General features: G+C 41.8%; 1 protein-coding gene across 1 annotated transcript in view; it reads left to right on the top strand.

Annotated features, from left to right (window-relative positions):
• Positions 1-892: 892 nt before the first annotated feature.
• dennd6a (DENN/MADD domain containing 6A) overlaps positions 893-22,682 on the top strand; it is a 27,196-nt gene continuing 5,406 nt past the window's right edge. Inside the window, exons 1-17 of the mRNA XM_019256186.2 lie at positions 893-1,302; positions 2,389-2,427; positions 2,534-2,576; positions 4,838-4,950; positions 5,044-5,124; positions 5,487-5,592; positions 8,079-8,158; positions 8,528-8,587; positions 9,400-9,455; positions 9,882-10,004; positions 10,703-10,798; positions 11,872-11,966; positions 12,687-12,752; positions 12,878-12,942; positions 13,195-13,284; positions 14,577-14,740; positions 15,002-15,104. Coding sequence (XP_019111731.1) covers positions 1,072-1,302; positions 2,389-2,427; positions 2,534-2,576; positions 4,838-4,950; positions 5,044-5,124; positions 5,487-5,592; positions 8,079-8,158; positions 8,528-8,587; positions 9,400-9,455; positions 9,882-10,004; positions 10,703-10,798; positions 11,872-11,966; positions 12,687-12,752; positions 12,878-12,942; positions 13,195-13,284; positions 14,577-14,740; positions 15,002-15,104 — 1,611 coding nt within the window. The 5' untranslated portion in view covers positions 893-1,071. The remainder of the gene's footprint in view (positions 1,303-2,388; positions 2,428-2,533; positions 2,577-4,837; positions 4,951-5,043; positions 5,125-5,486; positions 5,593-8,078; positions 8,159-8,527; positions 8,588-9,399; positions 9,456-9,881; positions 10,005-10,702; positions 10,799-11,871; positions 11,967-12,686; positions 12,753-12,877; positions 12,943-13,194; positions 13,285-14,576; positions 14,741-15,001; positions 15,105-22,682) is intronic.

Raw genomic sequence — 22,682 nt, 5'->3', positions numbered from 1 at the left:
AAAACAAACAAAAAAAGATATACTAGTTCACATATGTACAATAGTGGACAAAGCACCAGCATAGTTACATGATAGTATAGAAGGATCTAAAGGGAAAAGCATGACAGCAGAAAAGCAAAAATAAAACTTAGATTTGACTTTTTAATCTTACATATAAAAAAGTGGATTGGATATGGTTGAAAATGACAATAAGCCCCCCCTTGAACCTTAATCTGAATCTTGAATCTTGCAAAGTACAATTTTGACTTAGTATCCTATATTGACTGTAAAAGTAAAACATTTAGTTTGCTATCTCAGAATTTGAACGCAACATGAGTATTTTTGTGTTTATCACTCACAAACTTCCTTTTTTTCTTTATTTCCTGCAGAAAAAAGGAAAGTTTACGAAGTTTGACTTGTTTTTTAGTTTTTTGTTTTTTTTCCAAACTTTATTAAAAGAACAAACAAACAAATAAAGAATCCAGTCATACTACTTCACATTGTACAATAGTGACAAAGCACCAGCATAGTTACATGATAGTATAGTAAGGATCTAAAGGGAAAAGCATGACAGCAGAAAAGCAAAAATAAAACTTAGATGTGACTTTGTAATCTTACATAAAGATGTGACAGGTTATTGGTTGAAAATATCTGCATGAATATTAATTATAGATAGTAATTAACTTAAGAGACTTAAAATAATAACCAAAGCTTAAATGATGGTGATGAATCTTGAAATTTACATTTATGGATGTGAAATGTCCCTAATAAAATATAGAGGTTGAGAATAAAACATAGTTTCTTTTCTTTGTGTTCAAAATAAGTAATAATGTTTTTTTCCCGCAATACTAATAATACCGAGTTTGACTTGAACGCAACTCCAGGGGACGGCTTTACGTGATGACGCAGGACGTTGTACGTACGTACGTACGCACGCTGCTGTGCTAGCGGAGCTACATGGAGACTCTCGGTACCGCTCGCCGCCTCCTGCCGCTGTGACCGGACCGACACCGACTACAAGCCACAAACTGACTCAGTGAACCGGTAACTTTCTCCAGAGAGCGTCCGAGCGTCCGTGTGGGGGCCGTCGTCATGGCTCTGCAAGGCCCGGAGGAGCTCGGGGAGCAGGTCGAGGAGCCGGAGGATCTGGATGACCAGGACGCGAGCAGCATCTCTCCGGCCGAGGAGATCACTCTGCCTCCCGGGCCCGGAGGCGACGACGAGCCGGAGGAGGCTCTGCTGCTGCCCTGGGACCGCTTCGCCACCTGGCTGCACTGCATCTGCGTGGTCGGCTTCGACCTGGAGCTGGGACAAGCGGTGGAGGTGAGGCTGGACGATGAAACTCCTCTGAGTTAGCAGCTATGGAGGGCTCGGGCTATTTCCTGGACGAGCCTCAACATGCAGCTGTGTTTTGTCTAGTTAGTAACGCTGACACGTTTACACACACATGACACCGACTGTAGGGAAATATAATTATTAGTCTGAGCTGTTAAAATCGTTACAGTTTCATTGTTTGTTGTAAACAAGCTGAATTGTGTGTTTGCTTTCCAGGAGTTAGTCTGAGTCTCTCACACTTGGCTGAAAGTAAACACATTTCTCAAGCTTTTTAAACTTCTAATGTTGTAAAGACTCCTCAGCACAAACACTGCAAACTTTTTCCATTTCAAACTCGAGTTTATACTGGAAAAAAAGTAGTGTATTAGTAGTTTGGGGTGTTATTGCATGATGTGTTTATTCTTAGACAGCAGTCTGAGCTCTGCACAGGCTCAGTTCAGCCACATAAACACAGCCCACCTCATACAGCTATTATGTTATGCTGTTATTATTATTTACAACACTTTACCCTGCTGTTTCTTTGCGACTGACCTCAAAACTTCCAGATTTCTACACATGGACCACAGGCCCGGAGTCAGTACCAGGTCCCTGCAGGAAGGACTCAGTTCCCCCGGTGTGGGATCAATAAAGTCTGTCTTAACTTCTCTTAGTTCTGCTCCAGATCAGCTGTTTGGACCGGAGTCACAGCGGCGCACACACAGAAAAACAGAAATCTTTAGAAATGTTTCAGTCTGATCTTTCAACCACGATCTGATCTGTTCTACGCCTGGCGACAAAAAGAAAAAAGGCCGTGTGACCGCAACTTAAACCGGTGAAAGTATTCTTTAATACAGCTTGTACCTTTTTTTTATTTTATGTAGTTTAAACATTCACAGCTGTGCAAAGCTGGAGGAGCACTGACCGCCGTCTACCGTAGGAAACGCATCGACTACGCCAATGTCAATACGTTCAACCTTAAGCAACCTCGCTTCAAAATACTCGAGCTACCCCCTTAACACGGTGACTGCAGATACAGACAGTCGTGTCGTCCAAGTGTGTTTTTACATGTGTTGACTCTGTTTATCCGTCTTCCAGGTGATTTATCCTCATCATTCCAAACTGTCAGAGAAAGAGGTGAGTCACGATAAACGATCTACACCAAATCACAGATGATCCAACGAGTGGAGCAAAGTTTGGTGGATTATTTGTTGTATTTATTTCATGTTTTTTTTCCTTTCAGAAAACGAGCATCTGCTACCTTTCCTTTCCTGACTCTAACTCAGGTGAGTTCAAACCTCTAAACTTATGCATGACGTCTCAGATCGCTTTGGAGACTCTGTCTTAGTTTTATTGTGGCGTGTCTCTCCTGGTAAAATGAGAATTCATTGAGTTGCAGTTGGCTGTGTGCAGGAATAGTTGTGTAAGGATTAAAATAAAAAAAACGAGAGCTTGAGAGCTGAGCCTACAGCCTCCAAAAAAAAGTTGAATCAACACCCTTTTATTAAGACGGCTGATGAAAACTGAAGTTTGTGTACTCAGGATTTATCACAGGGTTCTTTGATTTAAGCTCTAAATGAACTGTGACTCTGTGTTCAGACTGACGTGGCCTTTAACCCTTCGTGGCCTTTGGGGTTTTGTGGTAAATGGTGTTCAGGCAGCTAAAAACAAAAACACATTTTCAAAACTTTACAGACAAATACAGTGAAGCACACGACATACTGACCGCGATTATGTTGTAGGCTTTCAAATGATCAAATTTACAATATTACAAATGTCATTCTAGGGCTGCAACTAATGTTTATTTTCATTATTGATTGATTTGTCCGTCAGTTTTTCATGAAATCAGTTCATAAAATGTCGATCAGTGTGTCCTAAAGCTCAAGCTGACACGCTCAGATGTCCTGTTTTCTGCACAACATGAAGATATTCAGTTTATGGTCACAGAGGATTAAAGAAACTAGAATATATTTACATCTGAGAGCTGAAATCAGAATCAAATCGATGAACAAAATAGCTGTTGATTAATTAAAAAGTAGACATCTCCTCTGTTAATCCTCTAACTGTTGCAGCTTGTCTGTAATTTTTGTGTTAATGAGCCTCCAGCCGGGCAGCATTTTTAAAAACACAAACATTTTGATCAGTGTAACACTAGAAGATAAAGTCGGGGAGGGATTGGTTTACTCTGTGTTTGTGTGTGTGTGTGAATTGTGTGTGCGTCTGCAGGTGTGTGTCTTTGTTGTCTGAGTCAGCGTGCGGTGGAGCTGACGTATCTCCTGCCCTCAGGTGGATGACAGGATTAGGACAAAGCTTACAGTGCTACTATATATACTGTAGCTGTGTGTCACACACAGAGAGAGACATTACACTGTAGAGCTGCAGCTCTCTCACACAAATCAGAGCTCACATCATTTGTCTCTCATTGACGCTGAAGTTCAGTGTATTCAGAAAGAAGAAGTGCTGCTGTACCGAAACCGACCGTAACTGATCACAAAGTGCTGAGTCTCAGCTTTTAGTCTGAGGCTGTTTACATCCACGTCAGATGGAGAGCGGAGAGACTGAAGCTCCAGTGTCGGAGGTTTGATTCAGAGACCAAAAAATAGTGACTTAAACTGGGCTCGAACCCAGCAGGACTCACGCCTCAACCACAACCGAGAAGTCAGAGAGATTTCACGTCCGCCTCAAGGTCGATAGAAACATGCAAATAAAACGAAAACAGAATTCATTCAGAGCTGTGCTGCTCTCAGCTGCTGATGGTCTGCTTCGTTCTGGGTGGTCTTCAACGCAACCCGACTGCATGATGTCATGGAGTCTTGGCTGGGCTCTAGGAAGTGTGTGTCTGTGTGTGTGTGTGTGTCCTTTTTTGAAGTGTGATTCCTTGAATCTGACAGAGTGTGAGCTGATGTTTGTGTAACATCTTAAACTCTCGTACTCGCTCGCTCTGCTGGAGAATGTGCGGAGGTCATGTGGAAGTCAAAGGCCAGTCGGTGACTCGACCTGAACTCCCATTTCCTTTCTTTTTGCTTCCTTTTCCTGTTTGTCAAAAAAATTCAGGAGGAAACTAGGAAGACACCGAAGTCCTATACATTGAAATCAGACACATGCGGCTCCCTGTTGTTGTTTTTTATGATGAGTGAATGAATCTTGAATCTGAAAAATGTGTTTTTCTTTAGATCATTAGAAATAAGAACGTGAAGTCCAGAACTGTTTTTACATCAAGGACCACAGAGGAAGGAAGTCTCTGACCTCGCTGTGTCATCCTCGACACTTTTGTAGTGTAGTGTGTGTGATTTGTGGCTTTTATCCGCTCTGGGACAAACACACGAAGCTGAAACAACCCTGACTCAAGTCTAATATGATATATTATAAAATATATTAACAATAAGTCTGAACTTAGTTCATGGAAGTCTTTGAACACAAACTATAAATGTGATCAAAGATGTTAAATTAAATGCCAAGTATATAAATCATGTAATCGGACGACTAAACTAGGTATGTGTGTGTGTGTTCCCATGGTAACTGCGCCATCGCTCTGTTGTGCTCCCAGGTTGCCTTGGCGACACCCAGTTCTGCTTCCGCTTTCGTCAGGGCTCCAACAGGAAGTCGTCGCTGGGCTGCTTCCTGGAAACCACCGACCGGGACGCGCCGCCCTGTCTGAAGGTGAGGACACCACCAACACACACACACTGTGTCTACACCTGAATCACCTGCTTTAGTGACTTAAAACTTTGTTTGTTTGTGTGTTTCTTACAGAGGGAGCAGGGCCATTACTACGGTTACGTGTATTTCCGTCAGGTGCGAGACAAATCCTTGAAGAGAGGATACTTCCAGAAGGTCAGTGTCACACACAGAGCCATCAGTGTCAGACTTCGTTCATAAGATTCATAAACCAATATGCAAAATCTGTTAGAGGTCAGTACATAAAACAGATCTTTGATCATTAACTGGTAACACTTTCCATAATTGCTTCATCGTCTTTTATCGGGTACAAATACCAAATGTTCTCTGGCTCCTGCTTCTTAAAAGTGAGTTTTTATAGACGTCAAAAGTCCCATCATGCAGCGATAAAATCAAATGTTGTTGGTGTTTCCAAAGCAAACGGGCGAACAGAAAAAGTTCAGTGGTCACAGGTTTAACAGGAAACCCTGATGTCGTGTTCAGCGACGAGTCAAGTTCTCTCTCTGTCTCTCCACCAGTCTCTAGTCCTGATCAGTAAGCTGCCCTACGTGACCTTCTTCCACTCCCTGCTGAAGATCATGGCTCCAGAATACTTCGAGAAACAGGAGCCCTGTCTGGAGGCCGGTCAGTCTGATCACCTGTCTGTCTTTACCTGTCTGTCTCGATCCGGTCTGTAGCCGTAGAAACATTAAAGTCCACATTTTGTAAAGCAAACACACTTAAAGAGATACGGTGAGTGTTGTGTTCGGACTCCAGCTGGTCTGCAGAAAATCTTTTGACACAAACAAGCTTCAGGTCGGTCACCAGTTTTAGTTTCCATCCACCGGCGTTTTCTTATTTTGACAAGACGTCGCATGCTCGGGCCGTGTTCTGACTTCCCTCTGGTGTTATCTGCACACACAGATAACTTTACTCTTGCCACCAGTTCAGTTTTATTTTTATAGCGCCAAATCCTAACAGAAGTTATCTCAGGACACGTTTCACATTGATCTGCCTCCCACCACAGCACAGCGTCTGTGAAAGGAATTTTATTTTATGGTGCTCATAACCTTAAAAATCAAACGCTGACACGCCGTTCCAGAAAGCTTGTTGTTCCTGTAGCTCTGGATCATCCTCAAAACACAAATTCAGGTTTTCTTTGGAACTACTTTCTGTCTCATCTGGAGTTAAAAGGACACCGTTTGGAAAGATGTGTTGCTATAAACACTGAGGAGCTCAAATGAAATTCAGTTCACCTCCAACGTCTCGACGAGGAGGCAGGGACGAGTTTTCTCAGACAACCATCCACATTTTCTTTTTAAGTTTTATTTTGTTTGTTTTATACTTTATTTGTTCGATTCATAACTTGAACCTGAGGCCCCTCAGTCGCGTTCAAAACAGATATTCTTAGTCACAGGATGATGCACTTTCATTTACAATTGTCTTCTACTACAATTTTATTTGTCAGACTCTTAAGTATGTGTCACCTAAACGCAAAACATCTCTTAGACGCTGGGTCAAGCACTGATGTAACGAATGATTGACACAAAGCTACTGACTGTAAACAGTTCATCACGACCTCTGATGTAGGTTTACAGTTCAAAATTCATGTTTAACTGAATAAACAGTTTGTAAACACAAGTACATCTTATTGAACATGATTTATTTTCATCAGTAAGTATCCAAGTAGAACAGCTTTCTCGAGCAGTCAGTGATGCATTTTGGAAACAGGAGATGAGCCTCTGGTCTAATGCGCCACCACGCCGTCCTCAAAGACTTACTTAGGTTGCACACGTATTCTGAATAGATTAATCTAGATGCACAATATGAAACATTTCTAACCAATAATTTCCTGATTCGCATGGCCGATAAATTTATATTTCAACCTGAAAGTCTCCGTACGGGGGGGCAGCGTGAGATGCATGCACAATACAGTCGATCAGCGTCTGCCAGGAAGCACCAATCCTAACATGTAGGATATCAAAATGACGGAGAAATTCAGCTAAAAACTCAACCAAGCACTGCTACTTAAAAGAAACATAGTTCAATCCCCCAAGCAATTATGTGGGCATGTAACAAAAACACGAAAACAGCACATGTCCGCTTTAGCGCTTCTGTTAATTTCACCACTTGAACCAGACCACACAAACATCGCGTGAAAGCAGAGACTGATTACAAAGATATGTGTCTCATCACTGTGCGATGAAAACTTCAATCACGAAGCTCCTGGTGGTTTACATAAAGACAAAGAGGCTTTGACAGGGAAGCGCAAAGCAACACTCTGTGTTGTTTTAGCCTTAGAAGCACCACTAGCTGCTTCATATTCTTTTAATACCGCTTGTTTCAGACATCGCGTCGTATTAAAACTCGAAGTCTTCTTTCCTCCTCGCTGAATCGTCGCTGAACAACTTTTGCAAACAGCAATGCTGTTGTTATCTTCTGCCACACCGGTGAAGACATGTTCATTATTAGTCCGGCAGAGACGATAAGGCACCTTTGGGTCTACTCGGCCTGCAAACAATTTCCCCACTTTCATTAATTTATCGGATCTTTTTATTGGTTAAAATGAACCTATCCTGTCGATTAAAAAATGATGTAATTTCTCCCCATATCGACCGATATTTTATCGTGCATCCCTATATAATATCTATCTATTAGCTCAAGGTGGGAGGATTTCTAAGAAGCCGGCATCTAGTGATGGTAGCCTTTTTGTTTGCTACCATGAGAATGTAAGACACGGCAGGAACAGAAAATAGGACGTATGGTCTGACGTTAATTGCCCACGCTGTCTCCCAATCCAAGTCTCTATGGACTGAGCTACTGCCGCCCCTTAATGAACATCTGTGTAACAGCAGATTCACCTCATTTACATAATAGTGTTAGATTTGCATCTCTAGTAAGACTCTTGTCTCTCTAAATCTGCTGTGTACAGTTTAAAGATGATATATACACGAGTCTGTGTTGTCTCACTTCAATAAACCCGTCATGAACGTTGGGTTTATTGCAGGGCAGCAGAGTATTAGACTAGGTGTGTCTAATAAACAGCAGCTGGGTGTAGATGAACTTTACTGACTGCTGATTGACGTCCTCGGTGTGAAGGCTGGAGTCTGATTCGTGTGTTTGATTGACAGCTTGTAACGACATAGACCGCTGGCCGACGCCACATCCTGGACGAATCCTGACGCTGCCCATCATGGGTGTGGTCATCAAGGTACATGCACACACACACACATACATGCACACACACAAAGTGGGTGGAGACCGATAGATGTGCCATTTGAAGCTGGCACAGCAGGTGAAGTTCAAGTGCTCCTGATAACGTAAAGTTATGAGTTACACCTGTGTGTGACTTCCTGTTCAGCTTCAGGTGACCAGTGGACTAAGAACGTCTTCAGGACACGACCACGACAAAAGCCACCTACATTATAATACAATGTACTACATCCACTTTGTGTGAATCATCATTTTGAAGCATAAACAATAATAATATGAGCTTAATATTACCCAGAACGTTCATTTTCTGGGTAATACTCTGTGTTTAACTGGGTTCAAACTGCGCTGACTCTGTCCTCTGCTGCAGGTTCGCATCCCAACTTGTTACGACAAACCCGGAACCTCACAGCTGGTCCAGTCTGCACAGGTGAACACACACACACACACACTCTCACAAACTGTGGTACATGCACTGCTGGTGGTGCACGACCTCCCTCTAGTGGTACTCAAAGGAATCTCTGAAGATACTTTTTAAAATGTATTACGATCAAAAATAAGTTTTACATTTCCTGTAATATGGTGGAAACAGTCTAATGCAGTGGTTAGCACTGTCATCTCACAGAAAGAAGGTTCTTGGTTCGAACCCCGGCTGAGGCTTTTCTGTGTGGATTCTCTCCGGGTACTCCAGCTTCCTCCCACAGTCCAAACACACGCACTCATGGGTTAACTGGTGACTCTAAATTGCCCGCAGTTGTGAATGTCAGTGTGAATGGTTGTTTATCTTGATGCGTCAACCCTGGGCTAGGCTCCAGGCCCAGCATGATCCTGAGTAACGATAAGCTAAGTTACAGAAAATGTTTTTATTTCCTGCATGTTCTGGTCGGATATCAGCCTCCTACAGTCATGATCATGCACATAATGTGTGCATATATCCAACAATAAGTTACGATGACAGCAGAGGGTGGAAAAACTCTGAATTTGTGGCTCCAAATTGGAAATATTAGGAAGAAAAGTGTGGATCAGGACATTAGCTCTGGTTCCTGAACTGGTTCTGTACAGTCGACAATAAATAATCACGGGGCACTCTCACCTGGCAGAGTGTGCAGCAGCTGCCTCCTGCAGCTGAATAGACTCTAATGTGTATTAACGTGATATTTAACACTGTTTCACATTGAGCACGTGATTATTTCAGCTGAAAGAGACTCTCTCTCTCTCTCTCTCTCTGTTTTTTTTTTCCAGACGGACAGTCAGGTGTCCATCGTGCTCCCGACCATCCATGAAGTCGACCTCTTCAGGTGAGACCTCGCAGGTCACACTCTGTCTCCACCTGCTGTTCAGTGGGCGACACTGCAGCAGTTTTTCTGCTCACACCTGAACAAATCTACCTGCTTGAAATAAAAAAGATTTGTCAAAGTGCAACTGGATTTTTTTAACATTTACCCCAATATTTAGTTTGTTTTTCTAAAACTGAAACCACTCACCTGCACGTTTATTGCCCTCGTTTACAGCCTCGTTGGTCTGTAATGCCCACAGGTGTTCCCCAGTCCTAAACAAATGTATTTATTTGTTCTGTGAGCTGGGAAATCAGGTTGTTTTCGATTAGGTCGCATAAATCAAACAACAGTGTCGTGGACTGATGAAGAACCAAAGTGATCTCTACGAACGGTCCAGTCAGTTCTCTAAGCTTCACACTCGTTATCTCCGTCTCTCTCTCTCTCCAGGTGTTTCTACCCGGTCTTCTTCCACATCCAGATGCTCTGGGAGTTGGTGTTGCTCGGGGAGGCTCTCGTGGTCATGGCGCCGTCGCCAGCGGAGTCGTCGGATACTGTGCTGGCGTTGGTCAGGTGAGTTGGAGGGTGACCGTATTTTCACAAAGCACAACCCAAAGGTTCATTCACACATACACTGACGAGGTGCCGGCTGATTGATAGCGCAACCTGCGGGAGCAATTTAGGGTTCAGTATCTTGCTCAAGGACACTGGGCGTCGAACCACTGATCATCTGAATTGACGACCCGCTCTGCCTCTATCTGCATACGTCTCTCCACTCGTTCATGCGTGAGTAGGCGACTTAGCACAGCTTTCAAAACCAAGGCAGCTTTTTCATCGTTGGGCACTTGATGACCCTCCTGGAGCTCTTATTTAGGTTTTCTATATTGTGTTAGGTAACATGAGCTGGATTGAACATGCTAACTGTCTATAAGCGCTGAAAATAAGTATTATATTTTAATAATGTGGTGAAAACCGCAACAGTTTAGTGATTTTCTTACAGATATTTGTGACGAGTCATGACACACAGGCAGTCCTGGACAAACTGGGATGTCTAGTCATCTCAAATTAGGGATATGAATCCTGAATTTGTGTCTTTAAGTCTTTGAAAAATGCCCAGAAATATGTTTTCATATCTTTAACACGACTAAATGTAGCGTTTCACATCGTAAATCCACTCTTTGGTAGGAAATGACCCGGATACACATTAGTCACATGTCAAATGTTTCTCTCTGTTCCCGAAGTTATTCATATCTCTGTTCCTCTCTCTGCAGCTGCATCTCTCCTCTGCGTTACTGCAGCGACTTCCGGCCGTACTTCACCATCCACGACAGCGAGTTCAAGGAGTACACCACCAGGACGCAGGCTCCGTGAGTAACAGTGAGGCGTGTTGCTGCATGTACTTGTTGTGTTGTGTCGGCGGCTGAACTGCAGGGAAGAGTGAGTGAGTCTGAGGATTTTAAATAACGACCTTTTGAAAGACAAGAAGATTATCGAGAGTCTGATCCTGAGAGGTTTAACTTAAGTGCGACACACACCCCTGCTTTGTAGTGTTGTATCATTTGACACCTGTGTGCTACAGGTGTCAGGAGTGTGACAGGTATGGTGCCAATATGCAGAAAACTGCAGGCATGGCTGGTTTGAAATAAGTATCATACACCTCATTCATCCAGGAACACGTAACACGATCTAGGAAATATTTGACATGACATACTGTCAGTTTATATTTGCTTCTTACTTGCTACTACTACAGCGTATACGATCTCTCACCGCGGCTACAGAGGGAGTGTGGAGAGTGTAGCATCACAGAGACGTGGCTGAATGAACATACTTCACACTCGGGTTTGAACAGTTAAACCTTTTAAAGAGCTGACAGCTGAAGACAGTATTTTTCTCATTCACCTTGTATACTGTGAGCCCCTATATCAAATCAATTTTTTCCCAGTGTGGGATCAATAAAGGCGTTTTTATCTTATTTGTTTTATGTTTTACGACAAATGAATTATTTCATGGTCCTGCGTTGCAGTGCATCATAAATTTATTTTATCTGTCAACCTCCAGATGATGGATTGATGCAGAGCGAGTGAACACTTTCCAATACACCGGGTGGCGCTGTTCACCTCTGCATTGGTTTAAATACTCCATTAAACAAAACTGCCAGACATTTCAGACCAAAGCAGTGGATCAGATAGATTAGCGTGACTTTTTTTGTTTTTCAATTCATGTAGCACTGCAACACATGATTTTGGCACTTTTACTCCTCCATACAGGAAAGCTCCTGTTAAATTTAAACATCAGTAACGTTGCATAACAGTGGATTTAATAACAGAAAGACAAACACTTTGCTCATTCTCTGTAGTCATAACCACTGTCCACCCTCTGAGAGGAGGTTTTTTTTTAGAGTCACGTGTGACCCGTCTCTCTGTCTTCCATCTTTCTACAGCCCGTCCGTCATTCTGGGAGTGACCAATCCCTTCTTTGCTAAAACGCTGCAGCACTGGCCGCACATCATCCGCATCGGGGACATGAAGCAAGCAGGTACAAGATGCAAGAAGTAATTTAATTAATAAAAGAGAAAATCAACAGCTTTGCAATGCAGTATAGTCCACTACAGCTATGCAGCCCAGAGGTGTGTGTGCAGTTCAGTTCCAAATACCTGAGATTGTTATGTTTCTATTAAGCAAGATTAAAACTGGAATCAAAATCCAGAGCTGGAGTCTCACCCTGTAGACACAACAGGTACATAATGTAGAAGATTATCAAATGACTGATAACTGAAAGCAGATATATTCTTGTTAGCTTTGTTCCCAGTGTGTACCAATAAGACAGGGCGGATGGCGACGGATCTTCCGACAATGACGTCACGATGTGTTTCAATAAATCCTGCATTCTCCTGTTCTCTGCACTGATGGATAAAATTCTCACATGAATCAGACTCAAGTGAGAAATTTCTAATTGCTAAATACACAGAGGGACAGAATTAATGCAGCACATGCTGCATGACTGCAGGGTCACATCGCTGTCATACCAATCGTGCTACAGCACAACTTGAAAACATTCATGATTCGTGTACATTTAAATACATTATTACTTGCATTACATTTAGTAAAGCGTGTATACGGACTTATTTAGGACTTGACAGTCTTTGGACTGCAAAGACTCACAAACCTTTGGGTCAGGTGTCAGTGAAGGGAAATCTTAAGCCAGACTATGACAATGAAGTGTATCTTTGTCTGACCTTTCCATCCGTCCTCTCAGGAGAGATGGCCAAGCAGATGAAAGTCAAGAAACTGAAAAACCTCAAAACTCTGGACTCTAAACCCGGTAAATACTTCAGCTTTATCTTTTTTAGTATGATTTGTTTTTTATCACAAAGCTCACACTGTCCGACCAGCTACACACTGTGAGTGAGAGCTTCATTGATGTGTGTGTGTGTGTGTGTGTTGCAGGCGTATACACTGCATATAAGCCGTATCTCAACAAAGATGAAGAAATCATCAAACAGCTTCAGAAGGTAAGATGGTGTCACGTCTTCCCTTGTTTTGCTGACTGATTGGAGCCATGCACGTCAGTTAATTAACGTTTTATTTAAATTCTTTGGGGTGACACCGTTTCCAGTGCTCCTTTTCCCCTCAGACTGGATATCAATCTTTGGGCTACATGGATAAACGTGTGTGCCGTATCACTACTGGTTCGCTGCTTCAATGTGTGGAAATGTGCGTTCACTTGAATTTCTTAATTTCTGTTTGTTGTTTTTTTTTTTCAGGGTGTTCAACAGAAGAGACCCTCAGCGGCCCAAAATGCAATTCTTCGACGATATTTCTTAGAACTGACACAAAGCTTCATCATTCCTCTGGTAATGATTTCATATTTTATCCTCATCTTTCTTTCTCAGAGTAACGTAGTGCTGTTTAGTTTGTTTCTGTTTGCGTGCTGACTGTCGCCTGTTTCAACAACAATGAAAAGAACAAGGAAGGTTGTGTTTGTAACGGCAACATTACGTAGAAATTGGTATTTTTGCGAATCAGTGCCCCCAAATTCAGAGCGTGATATGTCATAAATATGGACAGCTGTACACGTGTATTTGTTCTGATTACATTACCTGTGATCAACATTTAGCAAGTCTTCACTGACTAGTCCAAAGTAGGGCTGCCACAAACGATTATATTGATAGTCGACTAATCACTGATTATTTTTTTGATTAGTCGACTAATCGGATCATACGTGAATTGACTGTAAAACATACAGCTTATCCCACCAGCATGCAGCTGATCAGATCATTAGCTTTCAGCTTGAAGTATGCTCGCAGCTTCGCCCTCGAGCCTTTACAAGCCGACCCAGAGCTGGTCGCAGCATGCCGCCGTGGAGGAAAATGCACCCGGCGCCGGGGAGAGGTCCCACGAGGGGATCCTGTTGCACCGTGCGGCCGTCCCTGACCCACCGAGTTGAATCCAGACTGCGCGGAAGTTGCAGAAAAATCGCGGTGATTGGTTAAAATTGCAACACCGCCCTGGATTCACGGGGATTCACTGAAATTGCGTTGAAGTTGCAAATCGCAACATCATGAATTCCTGGAGGGTCTGTGTTATGGTATCATTTACGGTACAGGTGGTACTAAATTAGTTGTCAACGATTTTGTTCGTTGACATAATCGTGACTAATCGTGGCGGCCCTAGTCCAAAGCAAGAAGTCCAGCTCAGCGTCTGTCTTTCAGCCTTTTATTTCACAGAGCTCTTGCCAAACGACTAAACGTCATTCCCAGATTTGCTCCTGTGCGGCAGCTTCTTGCTCGCACTCTCTCATTTTCTTTTCTTAGCTTCCTCCATTAACGTCCTCTTCGCCTCTGTCATTATGTCCATAGAGGTTGTGGAACCCGTTTACATTGTGCACTTGCCCAGCTCCTGTTCTGGCACAACAACAGCTCCACTCCCCGTCATGAAAACCTGTCCAAACCGCCTGTGGTGCAAACACTGACACTCGTCCGGTGCTCTGAGCTCACAGTTCGGGCAGCCCAGCTAACAAACTGAGCTAGCAGCAGCTACAGTTCGCACTTCACTGTCCATCAGGAAACTCTGTAAATCACAGCGAGTTGAGGTAGAGCAGCCGGAGGACGTCAAAACATTTTCTCCATTTTAAAATATGTCACAGGAGCGGTACGTGGCCAGTCTGATGCCTCTGCAGAAGTCCATCAGTCCCTGGAAGAGTCCTCCTCAACTACGACCATTCATCCAGCAGGACTTCATGAAGACGCTGGAGAAAGCTGGACCTCAGCTCACATCCAGACTAAAAGGAGACTGGATAGGACTCTACAGGTACAAACACAGTTTTAATGTCATGAACTGGCACAACCAGGCCTTTATTTAAGACTTGTATCAGAGAGACTCCTTCATTGCACTTGTCCTCCATCCTCCAGTATATTCAGTAACTCGTCCTACCGTTCAAACAAAGGCTGAAGGCTTTTAATTTGAAACATCAGCAGGAAGTGTTGAGTTTAACCGAGTTAATCATTGATTTGGAATCTGTCTGAGCATCGTGTGTGTGTGTGTGTGTGTGTGTTTTTTCTGCGTCTGAAGGCATTTCCTCAAGTCTCCCAACTTTGACGGCTGGTTCCGCAACAGGAGGAGAGAGATGACGCAGAAACTGGAGGCTCTGCACCTCGAGGCGCTGTGTGAGGAGGTGAGATTATGTAGATCATGAAGATCATCAGTACTGTCAGAGACATTCTGGCTCACGATTTACACGGGACTCACACCGGACGCGGAACGGCAGCGGAGCGAGCCGGCCGTATTCACGCGAGATCACGCGAGAATCCTGGACATACCCGAGACCCCGCGATAAACAGTGTATAAAGAAAACAACAACAACAAACAGCTGACTTTGCTTCTCCGACGTGGAGGAGATTATAAAAAGCATCTGTTGTGTCATAAATGATTGTGTGTTGTTCCACGTCAACAATTAGTCTCTCGTTGAGACCCTTTGATCGATCTTCGATCACCGGGTGCCACTGGTCGTGACGTCACGTTGATGTGAAGTTGTAAAAAGCTACATGAACTGAGTATTGTGTTTTACTTTGAAAGGGGGCGGAAGTTTATTACGTTGATTCAAGGGCCCGGTTTCTGTATGGTGCGCAGTGCTCGTGTTGAAATTACAGGTTTAGCCGCGGCTCGCGGAAGAAATAGAAATCCTGCGGAAAGCTCGCGCCGTGGCGCGGAGAGCCGCTTCTGATCCGCGCCCGGTGTGAGTTGGCCTTTATGCTGCAAAATAGTGACATAAAGAAGTCTTTGTTTCGACAGAGATAGAGAGAGAACGCAGACAGCCAAAAACTCTTTCTTGACCTGTTTGTCTGACTGTGTCTGTCTGTGTCTGTGTCTGTCTGTAGGATCTGCAGCAAAGAGTTCAGATGCATCTCTAGGTGGAGACAGTTGATCTGGTTCTGAAGCTGAAAGACAAACTGGTGAGTACAGACTCATGCAAGGCTGCTCACTACAAATACAGTTATACTGCTACTACTGGTGTTCATACTACTACCTCTAGTGTAGGTAGTTACTGCTGACCGATATTAACACTTGTCATACTGTTTACTGCTGTGTAATACTGCACTACTACTGCTAAGGCCTAATCAGACCGTATATGACGCGCTGTAGCAGGTTTTCCTAATTTAAACAGAGTACCGTGACTCTGCTGTGGCAGTTTGAGATGCCAACTGCTGCTATCACTGCCACTATTATTATTATTGCTCATAATTTGATAAGACGTTTGTCCCGACTTTTAAAGATAATAAAACATGACTGATACATATCTTTTACATGTGTTGTCACGTATAATTTGACACAAAATGTGATTTTTAAAGAAACCAACAAAAAAACGCAAAAATAAATCTACAGGTAGAAAATTGTCCCCCTTACTTACACCCAGACAAAAATGGCATGAGACTACGTGCGAGACGTCCTTTTCCATGCATGGATTGGCCGCCACAGAGTCTAGACCTCTTGGAGAAGACTTGGCTCAGTGTTGTGACTTTCTCATTGTCACAATAAGATCTTTGCAGATCAATGCAACTCGATGGAAGGAAATAATGCCTGTCTGGATGTGAGCTGAATGTTTGCCATTCAGAAGCTTGTCAAAAACAATGCCACAGCAAATGTACTCAAGGCTGAAGGCGGTCCAACAAAATATGTGTGACTTTTTTTCGGGGGGCGGGCGTGTTTACCATGAAAGTCCTGAAACTTGTTGGTGACTGGCTAACTTTTAACACTTTTAGAGCTAACTAACTCGAAAATGTTCATAATCATTCATAATTAAGGCAACAAGCAACCCTAATGCAAAAGCTGGTTAATCAACGGTAATATGTCATCTTATATTGGGGCCAGTACATACCAGTGCTGCTTACACTACTTACTACTACTACTATATACTACTACTACTACTACTACTACTACTACTACACTCTACTACTATTACTGCTATGGCCACCACAACAACTGTTAAAACCTGGGCTCCTACTGCCATTGCTGGTACTGTTTATTTCTTTTGATCACTCATACCGCTAAAACTTTTGTCACAACTCCTGGTAAACCTGAATGCGTCTAGTACACTTGTAGACTGATGAATGCACCCTCTCTGCTCTCTGCTGCCGACTCAGGCGGAGAAGGAGCAGCTCCCCGTGCGTCCGGGGACCGTGGCCAAACTGCGGGCCCACATCGACGCCGTCCTCCTGGCTTTACCAGAGGACCTGCAGGGCATCCTCCACCGCCCTCCACACCGTGACCTTTAACCCCCCCTTGTCTGTCTGCGACTCTAACCCCAGTTTGAGCTTGTTTTAAAGTTTTAAGGGGGGTGTGGAGGGACTCCCATTTACTCGGACTGCGTCCCCATTTGTGGACCTGTTTTTGTCTAACACGGGAGGCGGGTGTGTTTTTGTTTGTTATATTTACTTTTTTTTTTTTCTATAACCACTACTGTGGCGGCTCGGGATTAAAAACCAAAATTGCTGCCCGACATAAAACTCCTCTGAAGTGTTAACAGAAGGTGGCCGTCACCACAGCGTTCCTCCTCTGACCTGTGTGGTATTTGGTGAAGAGGAACCCAGCTGACCTTTGACCTTCATCATTTTTACCTCTAGACGTTTTTCACTTTTAACTCGATGATGGACTGCTGCAGTCCGTGGCGGGACTGACTCTTTTTTTTTTTTCATCCCTTTTTAAGAAATGTTTTTTAAAAGAGTGCACTTCATCACTAACTGGACCAGTGTGCCCTTCACACACACACACACACACACACACACCACACACACTTTATGCAAACAACCTGAATGAGCAGAGCCAAGCAGTGCTTTATAATTCAATTTTACAAAAATCTTACACACAGAGCATTAAGCACCAGCGACCCTGTAATAAACCTCTCTTGTGCTGTGGAGCGGTGTGCTCAGGAGCCAGTCACAGCCCTCTATCCATGTCACATGACCTTCGTGTAGCCTATCAGAACAGCCCGAGGAAATATTTAAAATGTCCTGAAATGTTCTTGCTGTTGGTTTGTATTTTTTTCTGAAGACTGAATCCAAAAGTTGTGTGTCACTCTTTGTTTTATTTTGACTGATTGATTGTGAGGTCGTCCGAGGGTTTGAAGAAAGTCTACGAAGCTATGGAGGCTCATATCTGCCAAGAAAAAAAACAAAAACAATGGTCCTGATAGAAGACTGAAAAATACTCACGGTCAGTTTAAATTATGAGACTAAGTTAAAAGTTCAAATGGTGAACGTCTCCGTGACAACGCAACCGCGATGCTGTTTTGGTCCGTTCACCACGCAACTTAAACTTTTTTTCTGGCAGCGATGGGCTTTTATGAAACTTTCCCAATGAACTTGAGCTTCTTGACTAAATCTGTTGAGACCACACTGTAAAAGTTGGTCTGATTTAATTAATTACGTATTACGTTTTTTTTTAGTTCCTTTTTAAAGATTATTTATTTTGTGCTGTGCACAGAAGAGATTTTTCACTCAAAGGGACAAAAGTTTTTCAATGTCAGTGAAATTTCTCCAGTGGCGCCGACTCTATAAACTTTTCTACTGACAATTTCAGTTTTGTTTCCGAAATCACGACAAATTAAATTTATTAGAGTTAAATCATATGTAATATAATCATGTGACAAAACCCTAATACTTTTAGTTCTGCATTGTAAACAAAAATATGGAAGAGTTAAATATGGAAGTCCATTTCTGTCATGGTAAAAAAAAAAAAAAAAAAAAAAAGATTAATGAATGATTTAAAAATAATAATATCCATTGTACGTCAAAATTATTATTACTATCTTGTAATTTTAATATATTTTTGACTCTTACTGTGACTGAGGGTATAATAATTTGGATTTTGTTTTTAATTTCATCTCGCAATTTTCACTTGGTAGAGTACCTTAAAAATTATTGTGCTTACAATTCATATTAATTTTGTTTGACACCTCTAAAGTCTAGTGACTATTGAATAAGTTGGATTTGTCAAGCACTAATTATGAATTATCAAATCAATCTGACTTTTTTTTTTAATTTTCCGAGCAGAAACCTGCTTCCATATTAAGTCATAAGTTTGTCGAGTGGTGTGAAGGCAGAGCGAATTCCCGCTTTCACACACCTGCACTGAATTACTGCAAAGAAGTAAAAGCACAAAACTCACACGCGTTACGTACGTTATGCTCGTTACACAGAGGTCCTAAGATGACTGGTGGCCGGACGGTCTTGCAGCGATTAATAAACTCCAAGCTGGTTTGTGTGGATTTCTAAGAACATTTTAAAAAATAACAACCTTACAGCTAAGCATCATTTTAACAGTTTTCATAATGTTGTGTTAAAGCGATGCTGGTGCTTTACGGGAATCAGTACTGTAAAATAAAAGAAAACACAACTCCCGTCTAAAAATTGTAAATAAATGGATAATAATCACTGCTGGATCTTCATGTCACGCATGTTTTAGCCCAATACCTACAGATCGTACTTAATTCACATTAGCCACTTCAGATTTGACATATTTTGACTGATTTTTTTTTTTTCAGTCATCCAGTGTATCAGTCAAACAAAAATCTACGAAAGCATTGAAAAAAAAAACAATAATTAAAATGTGAAAGAATGTTCAGTTAAAAGGACGAAACATGTAAAATCTCTATGGCCCTTTTGAAATTAAATAATTCAACTCAAGCTTCTTACGGCGTGATTTGATTTATGTGAATTCATGAACATTCCTGTAAACCTAACAATTAAAAAAAATTTATTAATTAACAAAACCAAATATTGTGTAATGACAGCATAACATCTTACACCGTCATTACTTTAATAGTTTAATTTGTATTTTCAGACTTACAAGCACAACATTTTGATTTCTTTCTTACATAACTGCTCTACAAATATTTGACGTTTGCATTTTTCAAAAATATCACTCTGTTGGACCTGTTGTTAAATTTTTGGATTGTTTTTTTTTTTCTTTTTTTTTGGGTCATATTTCCTTTAAGCCATCATGTAACTCATGTTTGTAAATGGTTTGAAATTTGCCTTTTTGTTTTTGTCAAGCAGATAATTGTAAAAGAAAAATAACAATAACAAATGTGCTCGTTGAAAGAAATCTGTGACATCTGGTGTTGGGCAACCATGTAAGTTTTTATATTTGTAAAAAAAAAAAAACTTATTTTAACAACTTTGATTTTTTTTTTTTTATGAGGGCTTTCTCGTATTCCACTCGTGTAGAGAACGATGAATTTTGTACATAATGGTGTAAAGTAAATGGTGACCCAGATATGTGTACAATAATTATTTTGCTATTACAACAGATGTCTTACTAATACCGAAATATAAAAATTACTCGATGTATTGTTCGTTCACCTTTCTTGACTAATTACAGTGTTGTTGACATTTTTGACCAAAGTCTGACACAAGGTTAAATAATCTACTATACTCAAAGCTCCAAAGTAAGTATTCATATTGCGGAAGGATGGCCCAATATAACAAACAACATACATTATTGTATTAGAATGATTGCAGAATGAGTTTCCTCCCTATCTTAACCTATAGCAATACATCATAATTACTTGATCATATTTGTTTATTAATCTGATATCAAAAGTTACTATAGTGGAGTAAAAAGTGCTATAGGTTTTTATGAGATGTAACAGAATAGAGTTCAAGTAAAGTACAAGTACTTCAAAATTGTGCTTTCCAGCATGTTTCACAATGAAGCTGAGCTACTGCTGAGCTTGTAGTTGTATAACAATGTTTCAATAGGGTACAGATGACTGAACGTATCTGCAAATTAGAGAAACAATTAAGTTACAGTACAACAAGGACATGCAAAAATAAGTACTGTGACAGCTGTTTAGATTTATCATGTCCAGTTTGGTAGAGCTTGCAGAGGAGGTCCTCTCTTTTTTTAAATATTTTTATCAGGAGGTAAGGCACAAGAGAACAGGAACCAGTGTTAGAATTCCATTGAGTATCACATCACATCCGCATCACATTCGAAAAATGTAATCATACCGTACAATAGAAATACTGTGCATCATGATGGATGAAGACATACGTCTGCCCCTTTATAATAACTAAGGATTCTTGTATGTAATGAGTAAATAAGTGTTTAAGCTACAGGGTGTAAACAAAAATACAAGGGGAAACACAAAGACAGGCGAGGAATAATAAGAAAATAAATAATATAATAATAATTTATGTATGTAACGTATGTCTGTATGAGGATGTTCAAGTAGGGGGTGCAGTGTCTGGACAAAGTAATTCTCTTGCGTCGTTCCCTAAGTGCTGATACGAGTATAGTACATCACTCAGACTTTAAACTTCATATATCCCCTACTTCTTAGTTTCTACATTGTTTCATTAACGGTGGTTATATTTGAAGAATTAGCATATTTCTACAATTACATATTGTATTATTATTATTATATATTAATAAAGCTTTTTGTGTAGAGACAGCTGAAGAGTGACAGGAATGTGGGGAGAGAGAGAGAAATGGGGAATGACATGCAGCAAATGGCCACAGGTCGGATTCGAACCCTGGACCACTGCGGCAAGACTGGGGTTTTGTATGACTTTGGCTGTGCTCCACCAACTGAGTTAACCAACACCCCTACAAGCTACATCTTTTCTTAAAGTCAGACACTCTCTGGCCGCCTTCTTGTCTTCGGGCTTCTTTTTCCAAGCGCTGCGGGTTGGATGTTTTTTTTTGCTGTTATAGACGTCCTCCATTGGAACGTTTCCTCTGGGAGAGAAGAAACTGAGTGGAGGACCAGGTGAGGACGGAGCCACGATTTGGCCTAAAAAAACCCACACACACCACATTATATTTTGAAATGATGGATTTAAAGTTCCCAAAAACTTTATGAATAGAACATATTAAGATAAATTATAATATTAATCTTACACTAATCAGCCAAGTCAACACTTTGTTTGCTCCTTGTTGTGTTCCTCAAACCTGAACCTTGAATCCTGGCTGCAAAGGCCATCAGGGAATAGTTTCCTGAAAAGGGTCTACCATCTGTCAGTGTCTAAAGCTATGGCTGATTGGTTTGTATATGAAACACATTTTAAAAGCTACAGTTGCAGCTTATAGATTATCATAGCGAAAGCCCTTCTGTGTGGCATACACTGAATACACAAACATATTGTTTATCACTGGGGGGTGGACCTTGTTTGAAGGTTAGCAACCTAACACACACACAACATACCCAAAAGACGCCAGTCATGTAGTTGTACGTTTCTTTGTAGCCGATCGATGTTCCATATGGACGTCGGTCACCTGACCATCAAAACTGAGAAATCTATCACAGCTCACCTGACCACACATACTGAACACACACACACCAAACATGGCACAAAGATATATTAGAGACAATGATGAGGGGATAAACGATGATTATATAAACAGTTTGTAGTCCTACGGTCAAAGGAGGACTTGTTCAGACATGTGAGAACAGTAAACTCTTTCCTTACCCAATAGGCAGACACTTCCTGAAGCTAATTTTCGAACCGCTAGACCCTGGGCCACGTTCTTCACAGTGTCCACGGGAGACACAGTCCTGGTCCAGATGTCCGGTCGAACGTAAGACAAGCAACTTATGTGAGGTTTAAAGAGCAGGTTGGCGTAGTTATAGCCAAAACCCCAGATATTTCGTCCACCAATGTGCAGAGTCATAACGACCAGGGGCACTGTATTCCAGTTTCAGAGGGCTTACGGATGGGACTCAGCGTGAAGGTTTTGTTTAGGTGATCGC

The sequence above is a fragment of the Larimichthys crocea genome, chromosome VI (assembly GCF_000972845.2).
Source record: "Larimichthys crocea isolate SSNF chromosome VI, L_crocea_2.0, whole genome shotgun sequence".
Lineage (NCBI taxonomy): Eukaryota > Metazoa > Chordata > Actinopteri > Sciaenidae > Larimichthys > Larimichthys crocea.
The sequence above is the reverse complement of the archived record's forward strand: the minus strand, read 5'-3'. Positions and strand labels throughout refer to the sequence as shown.